The 24,127-nt window shown below is 38.3% G+C and overlaps 2 protein-coding genes across 3 annotated transcripts in view; one reads left to right on the top strand and one right to left on the bottom strand.

The window, feature by feature from the left end:
- PIK3C2A (phosphatidylinositol-4-phosphate 3-kinase catalytic subunit type 2 alpha) overlaps positions 1-24,127 on the bottom strand; it is a 99,238-nt gene that overhangs the window by 50,398 nt on the left and 24,713 nt on the right. For both annotated transcript variants that reach the window (XM_082845754.1, XM_082845753.1), the window contains exons 2-4: positions 22,500-23,639; positions 4,860-4,963; positions 849-1,006 (exon numbers count right to left, since the gene is read on the bottom strand). In XM_082845754.1, coding sequence (XP_082701880.1) covers positions 849-1,006; positions 4,860-4,963; positions 22,500-23,573 — 1,336 coding nt within the window. In that variant the 5' untranslated portion in view covers positions 23,574-23,639. The remainder of the gene's footprint in view (positions 1-848; positions 1,007-4,859; positions 4,964-22,499; positions 23,640-24,127) is intronic.
- Positions 4,990-6,056, top strand: LOC309964875 (phosphatidylethanolamine-binding protein 1-like; the record flags this gene model as incomplete). The annotated part of the gene is made up of 1 exon (XM_082844064.1): positions 4,990-6,056. Exon 1 carries the CDS (start codon positions 5,400-5,402, stop codon positions 6,054-6,056), a length of 657 nt encoding a protein of 218 aa, XP_082700190.1. The 5' UTR covers positions 4,990-5,399.

Raw genomic sequence — 24,127 nt, forward strand, 5'->3', positions numbered from 1 at the left:
AGTAACCTATTTCTATACTTAGAGCTTTTATGTTCAACTTAGAAGACAGTGACTACATTCAGAATTCATGAAAATTAACAGCTTGGCAGAAAAGGCCATAAAATCTCTATCTAATACAATAGCTACATTTCTGAACACATTTATATGTATCATAACAGTTATTATTTAAACACACAAAGCACTTCTACTATAAAATGGTTACATTTCTTAAAAGAGATGTACACTATAAATGTGCACATTTATGAAGCACCAAACAATAGGCATTTGATATATTTTTAAATGAATCAGATCTTGATATATCAAGTCAAAATTTGATACAAATCAAAACATTTGCTATCAATGCTTATCCATGCTTATTTCAATCAAGAAGCTTATTGACCTTACTTTCCTTCAATTTTAGTATTAATTAATTAATTAATTAATTAATTAATTCTTACTGCATACGATTCCCCAAACCAAAATTTAAGGTATGTTTAAAGAGAATAAGTCTTCCTTTAGAATATAAAGAATAGGACTATAATTAGCCTTGCCAGCTAATGCTTTTGGGCTTTGGCCAAGAGCCACTGATTAACCAAATTACTCAGCATCTTTCAGAGAAATATGTAGTTATAAAAGTAAACTGTTTTTTCTCTAACCCAAACCACAGAACTATCCATATGAACGCCAATTTCTAAAGGGATAACTAATGCATGTTAAGTATTTTACCCCCACCCCGACACACACAGAGATTTTTAAAGGATACCTAATGATAACTGAGTCAGTTTATTAAAAGAATGATAACATTAACATTTTAAACATTTTCTCCCTAATCAGAGCAAAACAAGATCGTTGGGGAACTATGAACCTACCATCGCATGTAAAGGTAACTGGTAGCTGAAATCCTTCAATTTCAATGGAGACCTTCACGCTAGCATTTTCTCCACATATGTTTCTTTGCACTGTGACTGGACTTAACAAATAGCCTGGATTTGTGCAGTGATTGGTATATGGAAAACTGGTCTTCAATCTATTCACAAAAAACAAGAAATTAAATTCTTTTTTTGAAAGCTGCATTTGAGAGCTCTGAACAAGGCTTTGCATGCTTATAGCCATTCAATTCTGTGTTACTGTCCAATTCTAGAGCAGCTCAGGAGAAAGGCAATGAATGAACCCCTGTCAAAACTCCAAAACACTGGCATTTGCCTTTTAAAAAACAGAATCCAAGGAAAGAGATTAAGTACTGCCAGGACCACTTTGGTAACACTATCAACATCAACAAAACACACACTGGATACACAGCATTAAATGAGGTTCTCTGCTTCAGATTTTTGGCTAAACAGTATAATTTCACAAAATGTACATTTTTAATGAACCACTGACAATACAGGTGATAGACCTAAATTGTAATTGCCAGAGGGATGAAAAGTTTGTTGTCTTTTTAAAATCTTTTTTCTGACATCCTTTTTCCTACACAGTTTTTGGTTGTTAGCATGATAGAAAAACATAGACAATGGGTTTTTACAGTGCTATGAGGCCTTTATTCCCTCAAAGTGATTTCTAAGACTTAGGGAATGGCAAAAAAATTGCCTGTGAAGTGTTCTTGGTATTCATAGTAGCAAAATAGTTTAAATTTAAATATATAAGGCAGGTGTATGGCTCATCTCCAGACAGCACTTCTATTATCTGAAGACAAAGGAGGATTTGATGCCTTCTTTAAGCCTGTGGGCTTCCCTTAACTGACTTTTTTCTGGAAGTTAGAAGACAAACTCCACTTCTCCCATCTGCTTTTCACAGGGCTATAAACGGAATGAATGCTGGAAGTTTTATCTATTCGCTTCTATAGAGATTAAAATAATCAAGTTATAGAAACAGAATAAAATAGTTTGAGTTGACAATAAGAAAGGTTCTGGAGAGGCAGGCAGCAAGTGTAACTATTTGTGCTCTACTGCTAGAGTCAGACGGGTTCCCAAGTTTAAATCCTGTTTGTACTACTTACTAGCTGTGTAATCTTAGGCAAGTTATTCAATCTCCTTGTTGCTTCAGTTTCCTCTTCTATAAAATGGGGATAATACTACTACTAACTTCATGGGGTTGTTGTGAGAATTATGTGAATTAAGTTTATAAGGACACTCAGAACAGTGTCTAGTACATGGTAAGCGTTATAAGCATCTCGTCAAATAAATGAATAAATGAATAAATCTGGTTTCTGCACTGTGATCTTAAGTGCCACAAAGGATCCAATATTAAAAAGAAATGTAATTGAAAAAAAAGGTAATAGAAAGTAATAAACTTAAATTGATGTTGGAAATGCACCTTTAGATATGGACACATTACCTTCAAATATTTGATTGCTGCCAAGCTTACCCCTCTGTAACACAATGACAAGACCTTCACAGGACCCAGCCTAAGATTTTTTATTGTTTCTCACATACTTGGTATTCTTGTTTCCTATGAAACAAGAAATACCACATGAAATAAGATACTCACAGCAAATCACGTAGCTAACTAATATATAAAACGGTAAAGAACTTTATCTATATCCAAGGAAGCCTTCAATTTTCAGAAATCCTTAAGGATGATAAAAGGAAAATCAGAAATTCCTGATGACAGTTCAGAAAACAAGAATTTACTGGACAAAAATTCTAGTGATAAAAAGTTACATATAAAAATGAGGGTTTTGGGCTTCCCTGGTGGCACAGTGGTTAAGAATCCACCGGCCAATGCAGGGGATGTGGGTTCGAGCCCTGGCCCGGGGAAGATCCCACATGCCACGGAGCAACTAAGCCCCTGAGCCACAACTACTGAGCCTGTGCTCTAGAGCCCGCGAGCCACAGCTACTGAGCCTGCGTGCCACACAACTACTGAAGCCCGTGCACCTAGAGCCCATGCTCCGCAACAAGAGAAGCCACGGCAATGAGAAGACTGCGCACTGCAACAAAGAGTAGCCCCTGCTCACCACAACTAGAGAAACCCCGCACACAGCAACAAAGACCCAACGCAGCCAAAAATAAATTAAAAATAAATTTATTTTAAAAAATGAGGGTTTTTAATTGAATTGACACTACTTTATAAGAAACTTGAGTCAGCGTCATTTAGAATAAAATTAACTAAATGCAGAGGTGAAAACCTACAGGGAATCCTTGGGATCAAGACATTTTTGTAGAATATAACTATTAGATTGGAACCATATATGAGGAAAGGAAATTAAAGGCTATTCAGAATGACAAGTGTAAAGTGTAGTTTTTCATCTTACCCTAGGGGACCACAAATGAAGCAGAAAAAATTTCCACTGGTATCTAACATTCCTCTGAGAACTTTCTCTGGACCTATGTAACTAGTAGATACAGCAAGTTTTGTCAATTATGATGAGTGTGAAAGGAAAGAAATAAAAGAAATAAAAACAAGAAAAATGCAGTAATAATTAAATGTTCCGATTCAAAGTATTTTACAGAACTTTAAACTGAAAGTGACCCTTGAGATCACTAGTGCAACTCCCTGATTTCACAGAAGCAAAAAAAAACAAGGCCTAGAAGTAGGCTTAACTGTAAACAAATATCATCCTGACAATCTTACACTAATGTCATAGCTGAATTAAAATAATGAAATTAATCATTTTAGGAGATTTCAAAAAATGAGGCATTTACTAAGAGTGTAAACACTTGTTTTTAAAATCTGCACACTGGAAAAAATAGAAAGTGACATTAATTTCTTCAAGACATCAAGACTTCTCCTGACTCCAATCTCCAAGGTCAGAGGGGAATGAAAGAATTTTCTAGAACATGGCTTCAAAAACACCTCTCCCTCTTACTTCTCTGAAACATTTGTTGAAATCCCACTCTAACAGAAATAAATTACAAAAAGAATTCATTGTCTCTAGTTCATCTGAGGTTTTAATATTACAGAAGCCATTTGTGTGTGTGTGTGTGTGCGCGCGTGTGCACACATAAATAAAAATGATCATTTTAGCTTAGTGGCAGAGTTTGTGTAAATAACACTAAGATTCAAATGCAGAAAAAAAGGCAGATCACAGAGAGCCTAATTTCTCAACATGCAAAGCTTAAATGCAATAGTCACTCAACACAGTCTAATAGACAAGGTTTGTTTGGAAAGAAAATTTTAAAAACTCGATGAACACATATCAGATTAATACCAAACCATTAAGATAAAACACATACCAGATTAATACCAAACCATTAAGATAAAAGATTATTTCTAAACTGTTAAACACACATACATAATGGTATAATGGAATAAAGGCACAGGTAATTTCTAACACATGCAATTTGCATTCTCAGTCACCTAAATGTCTCTTCTATTTTAAACGTCTACTGAAAAATATGAGTTTTAAAAACACAGTTAAGAGTAACCTTTGGGCTTCCCTGGTGGCGCAGTGGTTGAGAGTCCACCTGCCAATGCAGGGGACGCGGGTTCGTGCCCCGGTCCGGGAAGATCCCACATGCCACGGAGCAGCTGGGCCCGTGAGCCATGGCCGCTGAGCCTGCGCGTCCGGAGCCTGTGCTCCGCAATGGGAGAGGCCACAACAGTGAGAGGGCTGCGTACCGCAAAAAAAAAAAAAAAAAAAAAAGGCATTTTCTAATTCTAATGAAACTTCTATGTTTAAGCCATATTCTCCCTCGGTAATAGACTATCAGAAATCTACTGTCTGACCTCAATTTTTTCTTCTAAATACTCAGAACACTAACAGGTTCAACTGTAGTTTGTGTTAATGTACCAATTAACTGATTGTTTTGACATTTTAGCCACAGGGAGAAAATAGTTAAAACTTAAAAAATTTTATAATTAGTAGCACTAAGCTGGTTAAGATAAATTTTAAAAAATTACTTAATAAAAAATAATCTTTATAAAGAAAAATTCCTTACTTTGTAATGGATTGACAAAAAGCTGCCACTTCCTCATTCTGTACTTCAATTTCTTGTAGAAGAGAACTTTCAGCTGGCAAAGTACTGGTCCCATTTGGGCCTTTCTGTAATGAAAAAGAGTGTTTTTATTTTAAAAGTAAAAGATCCCCAAAACGCTAAATAGCATATAGCACAAACACATTTTTATAAAAACATGTACAAAAATATGGAGGTAAAATAAATCATATCAGTAACAAAGTTTTAAAGTATGGATTTCTATCTTTGTAAAAGTAATGCCAACTAAGTCTTTTTTTTTTTTTTAATTTTGGCCAGGCCGCATGTCATGTGGCATCTTAGCTCCCTGACCAGGGATTACCCTGCGCCCCCTGCATTGGAAGCGCAATCTTTAACCACTGGACCGCCAGGGAAGTCCCAAGCCTTATCTTAAAGTTCATTGGTTTTACTTGCTCAGAAGTAGAAATAGGCCTAGGAGTCTGGACTACTACCCTGCACCGAGTCCTCCCGCTGCTTTCCCTGCTGTCCGCCCCCCTTGGCTCCGTGATGCTCCTGGACCTCAACAAGCAGTCTGGGCCTTTGAGCCTGCAGGAAGTGGATGAGAGGCCGCAGCACCCACTGCAGGTCAAATACGGCAGGGCAGAGGTTGACGAGCTGGGTAAAGTGCTGACACCCACGCAGGTGAAGAACTGGCCCACCAGCATTGCATGGGATGGCCTTCATCCAGGTAAACTGTATATTTTGGTCTTGACAGACCCGGATGCTCCCAGCAGGAAGGACCCCAAATACAGGGAATGGCACCATTTCCTAGTGGTCAACATGAAGGGGAACGACATCAGCAGTGGCACAGTCCTCTCCGATTATGTGGGCTCTGGGCCTCCCAAGGGCACAGGCCTTCACTACTACATCTGGCTGGTTTACGAGCAGGACAGGCCACTGAAGTGTGATGAGCCCATTCTCAGCAACCGATCTGGAGACCACGGTGGCAGATTCAAGGTGGCGAATTTCTGCAAAAAGTATGAGCTCGGGGCTCCAGGGGCCGGCACGTGTTACCAGGCCAAATGGGATGACTATGTGCCCAAACTCTACAAGCAGCTGTCTGCGAAGCAGAGGAAAGCCAGGAGATGGACATCGTCCCAGAGTTCCCAAGCAGTGTTTCAGTTTAGTGATGCATGTAGATTTCTTCTCTTCCCCCTGCCCTGAGGCCTGAGCAGTAAGATTTAGGTTTAGGGTGTCTTTTCCTTCTGCCTGTCCTCTATAATTCTAGGGGGTTTATGTTTTGATCAAATTTGAACTCCACTTTGGTGGGGGATACTTTGGTACTAGGATGGGGTCATCAAAATGTTAATATAACAACCCAGACGTTAAAGAGGAAAAGAATTCTGGTAAAAAGACGAGGTCTGCAGTATTAGAACAGAGCATCAAAGAATCTTTAAGGGAGGTTGAAAAAACGAAAAGATTGATTGCCTCTGCCTTTGTGAGCCCGAGCCCAGGGCTGTGTGTGACGGCATCTTCTGGCATTTGTTTTCAGGGCCCTGTCTCTCACTAAGACAACCAGGGGCTGGCATGTCCACTAGCCCCCAACGTGATACATCTCAGGCTGGTTATTGGCTGTCAGTGTCCCGCTCTGGCTCCTTTAAAGAGCAATACTGGAAAAAGCAATAGGGAGAGAGTCGCTTTGCTGTTAAAGCTTGGCCATCTAGATGAGTTGCGGGGCTGACTGAGAAGTCATCAGAAATCCGAAAGTCTGTACGTGTTAAATTGATCACTCGTCGGTGTAAGAAAAGCTGGTCTGGAGTTGCTGAATGTTGTGTTAATTCTGCTATTTGCTTATAGTTGAATAAAAATAAAAACATGTGTAGATGGAAAAAAAAAAGTAGAAATAGGCTGTACTTTGTATCAGTCAATAAGAATGGAACGCTAAAGACATTTCCATTCAAAATCTTCCAGAAATGAACACTTCAGAAAGTTAACAGCTGAATGAAATTAAAGGACTAGGCTCTGTTTTAAGAAAATGAAGATATCAAGCCCATTTGGGACTCCTCTAATAAAACAGGAATTCTATATATTCAACTTAGGTCTCAAATTCCAAGAAAGCATCTGGTTCTTTACATAAGAGAATGAGTTTTAGGAGTTAGTGGGCATTTTCTACGTTAATAAACTTGTACAAACACCCTGACATTCCTTCAAAAGTTAAGTTTATGTCTGATCAAAATTTGTGTGCAACATTTAGGAAGATAAATTCACTACCCAAGCACAGCCAAGCAGCAGAGTCCATTTAGAGGTGTTTCGACTTACTACGTAAAAATACTTGATTTAGCACAAATTTCAAATGTAAATTTCCTTTAAAATTAAAATGGGAACATTCTCAATTAACACTTGAGTGAATGAGAACATAGTGTATAAATTTCAAGAGTTGTAATGGATTTCCATAACCATGACAAACAAGATTTTGTCAGAAAATTAAACTGAAAATTCAGGACAACAACTCCTTTATTAATTTACTGCTTTTATAATGTGGCAGAGCCCCTTCTGCTAGAATGTGATATGTACATGGGGAAGTGACCAGCCCTGAGTTCTAGAAAAATCACTACTACAAATAACAGAGCTCATGGGAAAAACAGAGTTAAGGCAGACTACTCAAAAATCGGTGTAATCGGGCTTCCCTGGTGGTGCAGTGGTTGAGAGTCCACCTGCCGATTCAGGGGGCACGGGTTCGTGCCCCGGTCCAGGAAGATCCCACATGCCGCAGAGCGGCTAGGCCCGTGAGCCATGGCCACTGAGCCTGCACGTCCGGAGCCTGTGCTCCGCAACAGGAGAGGCCACAACAGTGAGAGGCCCGCGTACCACAAAAAAAAAAAAAAAAAAAAAAAAGTGTAATCAAAGCCCTAACTAAAACAATAAGAAGTCTTTACAGAAACACTAGGGCAGTTAAATCTCCACTTGAATTTGCACCTTGAATTATGGTCTTTGATCCTCTGAAGCCTCCTTAAACCCTGGAGCTCCTGCTTCCTAATTTGTTATACGGATTCTGAAGGGCATTTGCTTCTAGCAAGACTAATTTCAATGAAGTTAAAAATATACCCCAGGATGTACACTTCTTCACCAAAGTTCTTAATGCAAACAGAAATGTCTTCTCAGCTTCTCTGTCTGCACTTACTGTTTCATCAGAATGCTTAACCCTGTGGAATGTGGAACTGTTCTTGTAGCCACCATTTTCACTTCTGCAGAACTTTCAGTGTTTTCCTAATATTTTCCTGCATTACTAAGATATTCCCTTTAATTATGAGAGTTTGTTTTAGATTGCTTTGAAATGTTGATATGCTGGGAAAGATTATTTTTGAACGAATGCTACCTCCCCATTATACTGACATCAATCCCATATTTACCAATTACAGAAGTTAATCTGTGTTACATAAACAAGTATCGTAGCAAATAGACCATACTAGCTGAAAAATGGATTTTTATATTTCTAAAGAAATCCTCTGGTTTCCCACTCCAAGTTTGCCACAATCTAATCCAATAGTATTTCCCAGAACTTCCCAAGTGAATATTATGTCCAAGTTAGTTTGACTCATATCCTGTTCCTATGAAACACAAACTGAACTATCTTGCCTCTGAATCTGTTTGTCTTCAATGTCTTCCTCCTAACCTTCCCTCACAACACAAGTCAAAGATCTATTAATTTTTTAAGGCCCAATGGAATGCCACTTCATCTACAATGTCTTCTATGAATATTCAGTATGAAGCATTTCTTCCCTCCTAGAATTTCTAAGTACTTAGTCTGAACCAAACACCAGTATCATTACATCCTGTTTTATATTTGTCCTAATGTGAAAGCTCCTTGAAGACAAGAATCAAATTTAACTGAATTTCATATTTTTGTAAAACTTTATATCCAGTTCATAAGGAACCCAACCATTGGTTCAATTTGTTAAATGTTCTGCTCCCTCTAAAAACAAGTTAAAATTTACTTCCATAGAACCAATGAATTTGCCATAGCAATCATAAAACAATGAAAAAATATAAGGCACTATGTAGTTCCTTCAACTGTCTCCTAAAAAGAACAGCAGTAATTTTCATAATTAATATCTGATTCTATAAAATAAGTATTTTTCTAATTATTATTATTATTAAAAATAATATCTAAATTACAGTGAGATACCACCTCACACTCACTAGGATAGCTACTATTAAAAACAAAAAACAGGGCTTCCCTGGTGGCGCAGTGGTTGAGAGTCCGCCTACCGATGCAGGGGACACGGGTTCGTGCCCCGGTTCGGGAAGATCCCACATGCGGAGCGGCTGGGCCCGTGAGCCATGGCCGCTGAGCCTGCGCGTCCGGAGCCTGTGCTCCACAACGGGAGAGGCCACAACAGTGAGAGGCCCGCGTACCACAAAAAAACAAAAAAAACAAAAAACAGGACTTCCCTGGTGGCGCAGTGGTTGGGAGTCCGCCTGCCGATTCAGGGGACATAGGTTCGTGCCCCGGAGCGGCTAGGCCTGTGGGCCATGGCCGCTAAGCCTGCGCGTCCGGAGCCTGTGCTCCGCGGCGAGAGAGGCCACAATGGTGAGAGGCCCGCGTACCACAAAAACAAACAAACAAACAAACAAAAAACAGAAAACAACAAATGTTGGCAAGGATGTGGAGACACTGGAACCCTTGGGCACTGTTGGTAGTAATGTAAAATGGTGTAGCCTCTGGGTAAAACGATGTGGTGGTTTCTCAAACAATTAAAAATAGAATTACCATATGACCCAGCAATTCTACTTTTGGGTCTATACCCAAAAGAATTGAAAGCAGGTATCAAAGAGATATTTTTACACCCATGTTCATAGCAGCATTATTCACAATAGCTAAAACATGGAAGCAATCCAAGTATAAACCAACAGATCAATGGAAAAGCAAGCAAACTGAGGTATACAGTGGAATATTATTCAGCCTTAAAAATAAAGAAAATTTTACAATATGCTACAATATGGATGAACCTTGAGGACATTATAAGTGTATAAGACTGTCACAAAATGACAAATATTATATGATTCCACTTATATGAGGTACTTAAGAGTATTCAAAATCATAAAGACAGAAAGTAGAATGGTGGTTGCCAGGGGCCAGGGGGAGGGGAGAATGGAGAGTTACTACTTAATGGGTATAGAGTTTCAGTTTTACAAGATGAAAAGTTATGGGGATGGTTGGTGGTGATGGTTGCACAACAATGTGAATATATTTAATACCACTGAACTGTACACCTTAAAATGGTTAATCTGGTAATTTTGTTATATGTATTTTACCACACAAAAATATATCTAGCAATTACTGAGCATTTCTTACCTGTAAGGTTCTGCTGTAAGAAATTTAGTCATGTATGTATGTGTGTGTGTGTGTGTATATATATATGTATGTATATATTATTTATTTCTCACAAAGCTCTAGTAGGTGGGTAACATTACTATTATCCCCATTTTACAGATTAAAAAATGAGGCACAGAGAAGTTAATGAGGCACATGAGGTCACATGACTAATATAATCAGAGTTAGGATTTCAACCCAGGCAACCTAACTTATTCACTATGCCATTCTAGTACCTCACAACAAAGTCTCCTGAAAAAAAAACCTTTAAAACACGAGAGAAAAACAGCATTGTGACCTTTGCAGGAGCAATGCTATAAAAAATTCGTATTTTTGTTGACCTAGTAACCATCTTTCCTTCTTTAACTCTGTCTGTTTTTCATGTTCCACTTATTAATAGATTTTGAATCTCCTTAGTGGCATTTCTAGATGCTTTTTTTTTAAAATCAAAAAAGTATTTTTTACAGTGCCTTTCATGTATTAGGTCCTTCCTTTCAAGCAAGTTATAAGTTTCAACTGATGGTGACAGAAATAGATTATAATAACTAATTATCTAGTCATACATCAAGGTAATAATAGAATCTGGAAAATTAACACAAATGTTCTGCTCACAAAGTAAAAAACAGCTGGGCTGCCAATGATTTCATCTTTACATTAACATTAGCATTTTTTTGTTTTTTTCCACTCTTTCTGGAACCAAAAACAATTTTTTTAAAAATTTCACACCTATTCCCTCAACTCTTGCTCCTGATCCCTTCCTCAAACTCCAAACAACTTAAGCATCAAATCATCTCTTTCCTCCACTGATCTTGCACAAACTTTTATGCAGCACTCCCGGCTTTCTATTACATACTGCAGTTATATGCACATACATTTTGTCTCCCCCTTCTAACCCGAGTTCTTTAAGGATGAGGTCTGTGAATGGTTAATATTTGTAGCCCACACATTTTGTCCTCAAATTTTTTTTTAATTTTTTTAAATAAGAGCCTTTCTTTTTTTTAAATATTTAAACATTTATTTAATATTTATTTAAGACCCAGCTTTGCCGGGTCTTAGTTGCGGCATGCAGGATGCTCATTATAGCACACGGGATCTTTTAGTTGCAGCATGTGGGCTTCTTAGTTGTGGCATGCGGACTTCTTAGTTGCGGCATACAAACTATTAGTTGCGGCATGTATTCAGGATCTAGTTCCCCAACCAGGGCCCCCTGCATTGAAAGTGCAGAATCTTACCCACTGGACCACCAGGGAAGTCCCCTCAAATATTTTTCAATGAATGAAAGAGGCAAATGATAATAAGAAAAAATCACTAATGTCATTATCCAATATATGAAACAAAGAGGTTTGTGGGGGAAGATACTGAGTTCTCTAGTAAATATTTTGGGTTTGGAAATCCATGGAGATGTTTGGTCATCATCTAGAAATACTCTGTTACAAAATTCTATTCCAGAGCTAAAGACAAAGAACTGGGAATCATCCAATTTCTGCACTTTTCTACAGGGAAATTTCTCTCTGCTAATTGTTGTCAGCATCTATCTGGATCACTGACAGAGCAATATCCCAACCAAACGGACTTTGGGTCCAAGTTCCATCAAAAGGAAAGTCTCTTCAGGAGGCTGAGGAATACCTAAGGGACTGCACCTACTGGACATCAAGCTGGGACATCTCTTTATACACATATGAATGGAGAGAGAGAGATTTATTATAAGAAATTGGCTCATGTGATTATAAAGGATGCCAAGTCTCAAGACCTGCAGTCAGCAAACAGGAGACCCAAGAGAGCTGATGTTACAGTTCTAAGTCTGAGTATGGCAGGCTCAACACCCAGGAAAAGCCAATGTTTCAGTTTGAGTCCAAAGTCAGGGAAAAAACCCCAATGTTCCAACTCAAAGGCAGTCAAGTTGAAGGAATTCCCCTTTTTTGGTGGTAGGGTCAGCCCTTTTGTTCTATTCAAGCCTTCAACTGTTAGGGTGAGGCCCACCACTTTAGGGAGAGCAATCTGCCTTTACTCAGTCTACAAATTCAAATATTAATTTCATCCAGAAGCATCATTACAGACATACCCAGAATAATGTTTGACCAAATGTCGGAGCACCCCATAGCCCAGTCAAACTGACACATAAAATTAATCATCACTGCATCTCAACCATAGACAGCCAAGGAGTCTAGATCAGTAGCTTTCAAACTCTATCTCAGAGCCTCAAGAATAAAGCACTGACCGAGAGAGAACAGATATATTAAAAACAACCAAAAACAAAACCTTGGGGGAGTGCCTATATTTAGAAACTAGACAAGGAAAACGATTCAAAGATTACAGGAGGAAAACTAGGAAGTAGATTTAACTATGGCAATACAAGAGAAGTTTCAAGAAAGGAACGTGGTCAATTGTTGCAAATGAAGCAATAAGGATGGACAGTGAGTATGGTCACTAGATTGGCAATTAGTATTCATACTACCAGAAACAAGTTTCTGCAATACGGTAGGAACAAGAGAGGATGTTGAGGGACTGGAAAAGCAGTAAGTACAAATTCCACTTTGAAGAATAATCGTAAAAAATACTTTGGGGACACAGGAACAAGAAAAGAGGTGAAAGAGTTAAGTTTGAGAAAAGAGAAGGAATATCTCTTCCCTGCAAACCAGAAAGAAGAGGCAAATAAATCTGAGGTGGGCAAGTGCATACAAAGAATAACCATAACTTCACTATTTAAAAAAAAAAAAAAAAAGGTAACTGGAAGTCCTAGCCAGAGCAATCGGACAAGAAAAAGAAGAGGAATCCAAATTGGAAAGGAAGAAGTAAAATTGTCACTGTTTGCATATGACATATGATACAGAGAAAATCCTAAAGATGCCACCAAAAAACTGTTAGACCTAATAAATGAATTCAGTAGGATACAAAATTAATATATAGAAATCTGTTGTATTTCTATACACTAACAAGAACTGGCAGAAGGAAAAATTAAGAAAACAATCCCATTTACAGTTGTGTCAAAAATATTATAATAAAATACCTAGGAATAAATCTAACCAATACAGGTAAAAGAACTGTACTCGGGAAACTATAAGATACCGATGAAAGAAAGTGAAGATGACACAAATGGAAATATATACTGTATTCATGGATTGGAAGAATTAATATTGTTAAAATGGCCATAATACCCAAAGCAATCTACAGATTCAATACAATCCTTAACAAAATGCCAATGGCAGGACTTCCCTGGCAGTCCAGTGGTTAAGACTCTGCGCTTCCACTGCAGGTGGCACAGATTCGATCCCTGCTCAGGGAACTAAGATCCTGCATGCTGTGCAGCACAGTCAAAAAAAAAAAAAAAAAACACCAAAGGCATTCTTTACAGAACTAGAACAAACAATTCTAAAATGTGTGTGGAAACACAAAAGACCCCCCCAATAGTCAAAACAATCCTGAGAAAGAAGAACAAAACTGGAGGTATCATGCTCCCTGATTTCAAACTACCCTACAAAGCTACAGTAATCAAAACAGTATGCTACCAGCACAAAACCAGAAACATCAATTAATGGACCAGAACAGACAGCCCAGAAATAAACCCACACTTACGTAGTGAATTAACCTATGACAAAGGAGGCAAGAATATATAATGGGGAAAAGGATAGCCTCTTCAATAAATGGTGCTGGGAAAACTGGACAGCTACATGAAAAAGGATCAAACTGGACTTTCTCTCACCATATACACAATTAAATTCAAAATAAATTAAAGACTTAAATGTAAGACCTGAAACCATAAAACTTCTGGAACAAATCAGGCAGTATGCTCTTTGACATCAATCTTAGCAATATTTTTTTGAATATGTCTCCTTAGGCAAGGGAAACAAAAGCAAAAATAAATAAATGGTACTACACCAAACTAAAAAGCTTTTGTACAGCAAAGCAAACATCAACAAAATGAACAGGTGGTCTACTGAACCGGAGAAGATATTTGTAAAGGATACAGCTGATAAGGGGTTAATATTCAAAATATACAAAGAACTCATACAACTCAATATCAAAAAAACAATTTGATTTAAAAAATGGCATTTTTCAAAAGAAGGTATAGTGGCCAACAGACACATGAAAAGATGCTTAACATCACTAACCAGCAGGGAAATGCAAATCAAAACCACAATGAAGTATCACCTCACACCTGTCAGAATGGCTATTGTCAAAGAGACAACAAATAAGTGCTGGTGAGGATGTGGAGAAAAGGGTACCCTAGTGCACTGCTGGCAGGATGTAAATTGATACAGCCACTATGGAAAACAGTATTTTTTTCTGCAAAAAATTAAAAATAGAACTACCATATGATCCAGCAATTCCACTTTTGGGTATTTTTGTGAAGAAAACGGAAACAGTAATTTGACAAGATACATGCACCCCTATGTTCACTGCAGCATTATTTACAACAGCCAAGATATGGAAGCAACCTAAGTGTCTACTGACAGATGAATGGATAAAGATGTGGTATATACATACAATGGAATATTACTCAACCATTAAAAAAAGAGAAGAAATCTCACCATTTGGGACAACATGGATGGACCTAGAGGTTATTATACTAACTGAAATAAGTCAGACAGAGAAATACCATATGATTTCATTTATATGTGAAACCTAAGAAGCAATACAAATGAATAAATATAACAAAACAGAAACAGGTTCACAGATATAAAGAACAGAGGGGAGGGACTTCCCTGGTAGTCCAGTGGGTAAGACTCCATGCTCCCAGTGCAGGGGGCCCAGGTTCGATCCCTGGTTGGGGAACTAGATCCTGCATGCATGCTGCAACTAACACTTCGTATGCCACAACTAAGAAGTCCACATGCCACAACTAAGTCCCAGCACAGCCTAAATAAATAAATCTTTTTTTAAAAAAAAGAAGAAGAAAAAGAACAGAGGGGAGGTCAGGGGCGGGGGTTGGGAGTGGGGGAATGAAACAGGTGAAGGAAATTAAGTGGTACAAACTTCCAATTACTAAATAAATGAGTCACGAGGATAAATGTAAAGCATGAGGAATACTGTCAATAATATTGTAATAACTTTGCATAGTGACAAATGGTAACTAAACTTATCATGGTGATCATTTTGTAATGTACAGAAATGCCAAGTCACTAAATTATGTTGTGCACCTGGAACTAACAGTGTTGTAGGTCAATTATAATTCAATTTTTTAAAAAGGTAGTGAGGTCAAGGAGAGGTGGAAAGGGTAAATTAAGGGTTTAAGGAAAGTGATGCAGGTTTGCAATAATTCACAAAAACTTATCAGTGCATACTCTATAAAGCAGTTATAAGAATATGGGAGGGCCTTCCCTGGTGGCGCAGTGGTTGAGAATCTGCCTGCTAATGCAGGGGACACGGGTTCGAGCCCTGGTCTGGGAGGATCCTCCCACATGCTGCAGAGCATTTAGGCCCGTGAGCCACAACTACTGAGCCCTGCGCGTCTGGAGCTTGTGCTCCGCAACTAGAGAGGCTGTGACAGAGAGAGGCCCGCGCACCGCGATGAAGAGTGGCCCCCGCTTGCCGCAACTAGAGAAAGCCCTCGCACAGAAATGAAGACCCAACCCAGCCAAAAATTAATTAATTAAAAAAAAAAATGAAACCATGTCCAAAAAAAAAAAGAATATGGGAAAGCTTTACACCTAAACAACTCCCAGGTTCATGCATCTTACCCCAGAAATTAGATGGAACACCAAGTTTTCAATAAATGTATTTTAAGCATTAAATATAAACATATCAGCTGCTTTTCAGAACAAAGTTGGTTACTTCGTTACCAAAATTTTATAGAGACTTCAGTAATCTACTCAACTAATGTACTATATTCAGCTAGACAATGAAAAACCACATTTTATTCAACTTTACCTCTTCTTTAAAATTAACGTTAGACATTGTGCTAATGGGGATATACATGTTTATAGTGTTAATATAATCAACTTTTAGAAAAAGTCAATAGCCACAGAACTTTGCAAAACCATTTCTATGAAAATAATTTCATTCACTACTAAAATCTTTGGGATCTATTCAAAGTAGCTAAATTATAGCTATTAACTAAAAGTGTGATTTAAACTTAAATTGCCAGAAGACAGTTTTAAGTACTATGCCTTTTCCTGGTTTTGAAAACAAAAATTTGAACTAAAGTATTTAGATTATTATGAACAAAGGACACTAGAAGGAAATAGGAAGTAAGACTGCTGAGTGAGAAGAAAAATACCCTTCAGAGTTTTTACCACAAAGCATAAAATTCTTACAGGAAATGAACACTTAAGTATGTAAAGTAATTATAAAGAATAGGCACTGCAATCTTATTTCCCAACAAAAAATATGAACCTCAGGGAAAAGTTTTTAAATAGAGATGAATGGTGTGTGAAAAATTAAAAGTTCCATGCCAATGTTTGTGTCACAGACTTCTTAAATCAGCCTATTATTAGTGTTCTGTTTACCTCCCCCTTTTGGTCTAAATCAAACCAAACTTTATCTTCTTGTACACAAACAAAATGATGAAATTTTAGTGTTAATAAAAGGGCTTAGAACTTTTCTTTGAAAATAAAAATCCTTTTATAGCATTTGTAACAGGTGCACACTAAACCTCTGATTAAAGACCTCCAATAACTATGCATTGACCACCTGAGAGGAACTATTATTAAATGGCTATTTATAAGTTCCTTTATTGATATTTAACTGTATATCTGCCTCTTTGAGTTTTATTCCCCATTGGTCCTTGTTTTACTTTTTGGGACAATGAATTTTAAAACTAAGTTACTAAACTGAATTTCTCAATTCATAGAGAAAAATATAAACAACTAGGATTTGCGTAATTTTAAGCTTTCTATGAAAGGTTATTTTAACTTTTACACCTGCTACCACTTGTCTATTAAAATCTAGCACAGGGCTTCCCTGATGGCGCAGTGGTTGAGAGTCCGCATGCCGATGCAGGGGGCACGGGTTCGTGCCCCGGTCCGGGAAGATCCCACATGCCGCAGAGCAGCTGGGCTCGTGAGCCATGGCCGCTGAGCCTGCGCGTCCGGAGCCTGTGCTCCGCAACGGGAGAGGCCACAACAGTGAGAGGCCCGCGTACCGCAAAAACAAAAACAAAATCTAGTACAACGTACCATGTAATTTGCACAAAGCAACGCACTTAATGTATTGGAAAACTTAGAACATAACTATTTCACCTTTGTTTTACAAGAATACCATGATTTTCAGGTATTCTACTTCCTGAACTGCTTTGAGAACCTATGTCCCAAACATAAAACTTTAGAAGAAAAAAAGTCAACTTCCTCTTTTACAGGGCAACTTTCCAAACTTTAAATATTATTCCTGAAAGGATCTCAGAAATTATCTAGTCCAACTAACTTTATATTATAGATGAAGAAACTCAGATTCAGAGTGTGAATTAGCTCCAATTAATATTTGCTTCTTCAGGCAAAATATCTCCAATCTTTTCAACAGTTCCTTAAATAGCATAGCTTCTATATCCTGAACACTGTAGTCTTCTCAAGACACACTCTAATCTACCACTGGTCCCTTTTAGAATGTGGTGCTCAAACATAATTATTACATGGGGTTTTAAAAGAGCAGAGGGGACTTCCCTGGTGGCGCAGTGGTTAAGAATCCACCTGCCAATGCAGGGGACACGGGTTCGAGCCCTGGTCCGGGAAGATCCCACATGCCACGGAGCAACTAAGCCCATGTGCCACAACTACTGAGCCTGCACTCTAGAGCCCGCGAGCCACAACTACTGAGCCTGCGTGCCTAGAGCCCGTGCTCTGCAACAAGAGAAACCACCGCAATGAGAAGCCTGCGCACCACAACGAAGAGTAGCCCCCGCTAGCCGCAACCAGAGAAAGCCCGCGCACGGCAGCGAAGACCCAACGCAGCTAAAAATAAATAAATAAATTTATTAAAAAATAAAAAAAATAAAAGAGCAGAGTATAACAGAATGATCAACAACTACATACCTCCTCAGCCATGCCACAGTTAAACTCCTTTAAGGAGCCTAAGCCACCTCAATTCAGACACTGTGCCATTTAGTAAAGCTACTCATGTACACTGTAGTAATCTAGCTCCCGTCTCTGATCAGCTGATCAAGTCATGTTATTTTTGCTTACCTGGCTTTGACTCATGTCTCTCGCAACCAATTTGATTACTCCTTGATCCTTCCCCCTGTACTTTAAACAAAATCTAAGAACATGTTTCTGCTAAAACTTGCCTAGAAGCCTAATTCCTAGAGTTTGAACAAGCAGTAATCCTCTGCAACTCCCATGTGATCTGATTTCCCAGATCTTGTTAGGGGAATTCTTTTCTTATCTTTAGGAAACTACCTATCCTCATCAGTCCTGCAAGATGATTTCTGAAAGTACCCCAAATAGGGAAAATATCAAGATGATACTGTGACAAATATTAAAAATGAGTAGGAAAAGATGTATGCAGAGAGACAATGAAAGGGATATAAATGAGTATCACAGCCCTGCCCCCACCAAAGGAAAGGGTGGAGAAAACATCGGTTGAACCAGAAGTGACCAGTCTAAACTATAGAGGGCAACAGGGAAAGGAAGCAAGTGTTTTGCAGCAAAAGCACTGGCAATCTATGCCACAGGTTTTAAGTTACAAAGAAACTGAAGAAGAAAATATTAATTGGAGGTAAGTCACCCTCTGGATCTAAGTTTCTTCATTCATGAAATAAAGTTGGTTAGACTAGATAACTGTGGTTATCATCTTAAATATCTCTAAAATACGAGTTCATTTAACTAATTACAATACCATTATTACATGAAAAAATTAATAATTCCTTAACTTCTTCACATTTCAGTTTCTTCAACTGTGAAATAGGTATGGGTCACTCTGATCTCATAGGATTCTTAGGAACTCTCTATTGTCTCAGTGATTATAAAAAAAAAGAGTTCAGTTTGAACATTTACAGCACAGATAAAAAGCATGTAGCTCTTAGGTTCTGAGTCCAGTCTTGGATCATTGATAGCAAGTAATTCTGGTAGACCCAGAAACCTCAACTTGTTTAAGATGATAACCAGAGTTCACCTGGAATGGTAATTTCAGCTCATCTGGAATAATCTATTTCCCTTAGTGAATAAATGAATTTCCACTGCTGGGAAAGTTAGAATTAGAGATCCAGAGATAATGAAATAAACCAAAGTCATTTATAAATATTTTATTAAATTCAAGATAACCTATGTATTGTGGCTACAATGCATATATTGTAGAGGTGCAAATGCATACCCATGAAGGTGTGATGCAAGGAGCAGGAGGATTATTTGAAAGTGACCTGGATGCTCACTCTGGGTTGCCTGGACAATCAGGGGCTCTGCCTTCTACCAGTGGGAGGGCTGAGCCTAAACTCAGCTCCCTTTAGGACCAGGGGCTTCTTTTTCCCTGATAGCAGAGACTGCAACTTTCCCTAGCTCCTGAGGTCTCCAGTTACTGGCAGCTGCCCTTCCCAAACTACTTCTGATACCCCTAATCCAGACTACACGGTGTCAAACACCATGCCTTCATGCTAAATCCATAAAAAGGAGATCCACAGTTAGAGAGGGGTCTCTCTATTGGAACACTGACCCAAATGTGAATCCGGCAGTAACCTGGCCTGAGCAAGATGGGAGGATCAGGGGGACCAGTGTCTTCCTTTAAAAAAAAAAAAAAAAAAATGAGGTAAAGTTCATAGAACATAAAAACTGCCATATTAACCATTTAAAAATGTACAATTTGTTGGCTCACAGTACATTCATAATGGTATGTGACCACCACCACTACGGTAAGAACACTGAAATGTTCTAATTCCAGAACACTTTCATCACCCCCCCCCCAAAAAGATCCCTGTACCCATTAAGCAACCATTCCCCATTCCCTCTTTCCTCCAACCCCCCCAACAAACACTAATCTGCTTTCTTTCTCTATGGATTTGCCTTTTCTGGACATATCATATAAATTGAATCATACATGTTTTTTTGTGTCTGGCTTCTTTCACTTACAATGTTTTCAAGGTTCATCCATGTTGCAGCATATATCAGGGCTTCATTCCTTTGTATGGGTGAATAATATTCCATTGTACAGACATACCGCTTTTGCTTTTACCCATTCATCAGCTGATGGACATTTTGGGTTGTTTCACTTTTTGGCTATTATGAATAAAGCTATGAACAACCCAATTTTTAAAATGGGCAAATGACAAATAGACATTTCTTCGAAAAAGATACAGAAGTGGCCAATAATCATATGAAAAGATACTCAACACTACTAGTCAACAGAGAAATCAAAATCAAAATCACAATGAGATATCACTTCACATCCATCAGGATGGCTATAATCCAAAAAACTGTCAAATAACAAGTGTTGGCAAGCATGTGAAGAAATGGAACTCTCATACATTGCTGGGGGGAATGTAAAATGATGCAGCCACTATGGAAAAGAGTTTGCTGGTTCCTCAAAAAGCTAAGCATAGAATAACCAGCAGCTCCACTACTAGGTATAAGCCCCCCGCCCACACTTCCTGATTTGGCTTAAAGTTTTCCCTTCTCCTTTCAAATACTTTAGGAAATGACTGTTATTTGTAAATACAAAGACAAAAATCATGACAAGATGACATAGAATATTAAGAGTAAATAATATGACATTAGAATAAATATTTATGATTCCAATTTAAACTGTGAAATTAACCTGTGACTTTTAAATTGAAAGGTGTTAAGAAATTCTGTTACTAAATTTGTAAACAGTACTGAAAAGCTTAAGAGACCTTAATAACAGGTATTTCTTAGTGGGGAGCGGTAGTCAAAATACATTTGGAAAACACTGCACTGGTTAAGATTTTTCTGGGTTCTGATTGTGTTATCCAAAGAAATCCTCATCCTTTTTTCTTAACCTTCTTAATATCTGCTTTTTTCTCCCAAGACATCTAAAATGGTTTTTAAGAATCAACAATTCAACATAAACCCATCCAAATCATGCAAAATTTGCTTATCCTCCCCTAAATGCTAGTTGAATCTCAGTGCCTAAACAGTAGCCAAATGCTGATCTAATTAGCTGAATGATATGATTCACATTAAGGTAAGAATGAGGCTTAAACATTCCTAGAATCCACAGATACCATAAGAGCAAAATACAAATCTTCAGTGGTATACTATCTATGGAAAGGAGAAGTCTAAACCCTGCTGCCTCTCTTCTAAGAGAAGACATCCTGTCCCAGGCACCCTTAACTAATTTTTCCAGACAGTAAGACTGTATGAACTCAGCAACTATGCTATATAGACTACAGTTCTTTTCTTCACTTATATCAATACAGGTGTTTAAAGAGAGTCCTTTAAATGGCTTTTCTCCCATCTCTCTGGGGCCTTCCTTCCTTCCTTCCTTCCTCCCTCCCTCACTTCCTTCTTTCCCTCCTCCCTCCCTCCCTTTCTTCTACTCATTCATTCATTCATGGTTAAAAACAACAAAACAATATACATGAGAATTTCTATAATGGGGTTAAAAACCAAAATTCCTTATTTACCCTGAAAAATAAAGGCAATAAGGAAAAGAAAGTAGGACCACATATAATGAATGGACAAGGAGAGACAGATAAAAATTATTTTTAATGCCTATCAGTGAAAGCCAGATCCTTGATTATAGGTTTTCAAAATCCACAATCCTAGAAAAGATAATATTAATAGTAAGCAATTTTTCAATCTGCCTGGGACTTCCCTGGTGGCGCAGTGGTTAAGAATCTGCAGGGGACACGGGTTCAATCCCAGGTCTGGGAAGATCCCACATGCCGCAGAGCAACTATGCCCACAAGACACAACTACTGAACCCTCGTGCTGCAACTACTGAAGCCCGCACGCCCTAGAGCCTGCGCACCACAACTACTTAGCCCATGAGCCGCAACTACCGAAGCCCGTGCACTCTAGGGCCCACATGCCACAACTACTGAGCCCACACATTGCAACTACTGAAGCCTGCGTGCCTAGAGCCCATGCTCTGCAACAAGAGAAGCCATCACAATGAGAAGCCTGTGCACTGTGACAAAGAGTAGTCCCTGCTCACCGCAACTAGAGAAAGCCCACATGCAGCAACAAAGACCCACCACAGCCAAAATTTTTTTTTTTAATTTTTAATTTAAAAAATTTTTTTTCAATTTGCCTAAACACATTTAATCCTTTTCCACACAATCTAACATTCACAGTATACTTAAGAAAACAATATTCAACATAAAAAATGTTTCTTTTACCAAATAAATTATGTACACAAATATGAATTCTCTGTTACACTAAGTTTGAGAAGTGAGTAAGAAAAGACTATACCTGAGATATTTGGCCCTGGACTTTTGTAGGCTGAGTTGTTCGAATATTTAAAGACTGGCTTCTTGTTACTGTTGCCCCAGAAAGAGATTTTCCATTCACCTTTCTTTCAAGGTGACAACTTGCTGGTGATCTCTCTTCAAGAAGAACAGCATCCCAAGGATCGTCTGCTAGCAAACCTGGTATATTTTTCTCTTCTTCATGGTCCAATACCTCTACACTGTCCACCTTAGGCTTACTTAGAGGATCCAAGTCTAACCAGTCAAACTTACTGATATCTTCAGACTTTGGAGACACCTGTAGATTGCTGATAGTAGCTTTTGAATTTGTTATCTCCAAATCAGTCCTTGCTTTTCCATTTTTTAAAAATTCTGATGTACTAGCTATTTTGTCAAACAGCTTTGCCATGTCAGGACTGACTACTGGACGATAGATAGGTAAGCTTCCTTGTGGATGAAAGGGTGTGGTGGGTGTCAAAGGATATGAAAAATATGGAGACTGCCCTGGAAGTCTTAAATATATAGGTTCTGTGGATGGAAAAGTAGGCATTCTTGGATTGAAGCCATTTTGGAATACAGTCTGTTTACTACTGTAAGTTGACTGGTAAACAGAAGGTAAAGAGTAACTGGAAGGCCCAGATAATCCAGGTGGCCACTGTCCTCTCTGAATAGCAGGTCTAAGATACAGCTGTGCTGAAAATGAAGGGCTCAGAACAGGAGTAACTGGCAATACAGGTGTTCTTCTAGTCTCAAAACTGTCATCCAGCAATAGTTTCTCAAGTTCAGCTTGGGTAAGCTTTTCTACATCAATATCTACTGCTCTTTTTTGGGTATCTGATTCAGGAAACACCATGAGATCATAATCCTGTTTGCTATAAACTTGTGCTTTTTGTCTGGTGCTGCTTGACCACTCATAGCCTCTCTGGTTATCGGTCACCTGTCTATCCTTTTGCAGTTTTGCTAAAGCCTCTGCTTCCATCTGTAATGCTTCTTCTTTGCCCACATCTTTTGTTCTTGTTGGTTCCAGATGTGAAGATGAACACTGCTTAAACCCATTGTTGTTGGATATCTGAGCCATGTCCACTTAAAAGACCAAACCTTCTCCAATCTATTTTTTTTCTTGTAGCTTCCAAAATAGCAAGACCTGCACGTAAAAATAAATATAACACTCGATTAGATTTTTAAAACACGAATTTGTTTTGTTTGTAATCTACCACATATGATTTAGGATTTAATGCCACTTACAAACATACCACGAAATGAAATGAAATAGGGAAAATCTTGGTGAAGGAACACTTTTAGAACACCTTATACACTGTTGGGTTAAGAGACATGTTTAGACATACATGACTTTATCCCATTCCCTGACCTAACAGGAAAGCTAACACAGTAAATGAACTCAAGAAGCTGTCACTTCAGTTGTCACACTGGCTGCCATTAACCAGTTGCACTTCTGGCAGAATTCTCGGCATAAAATGGCTTAAGTGCTAGTCACAAATTTTCAAGAGTTCAGACACAGTTTACTGTTATGCAAATAGCAAGTCAAAATGGTTTCAATCTTTTACTATTTGTAAAATTGCTCAAAAGCCAATTAGCAATAAAAGTATTCAACACCTAGTAAATAAAATCAAG

This window comes from Leucopleurus acutus, assembly GCF_964270905.1.
Source record: "Leucopleurus acutus genome assembly, chromosome: 8".
NCBI classification, from domain to species: domain Eukaryota; kingdom Metazoa; phylum Chordata; class Mammalia; order Artiodactyla; family Delphinidae; genus Leucopleurus; species Leucopleurus acutus.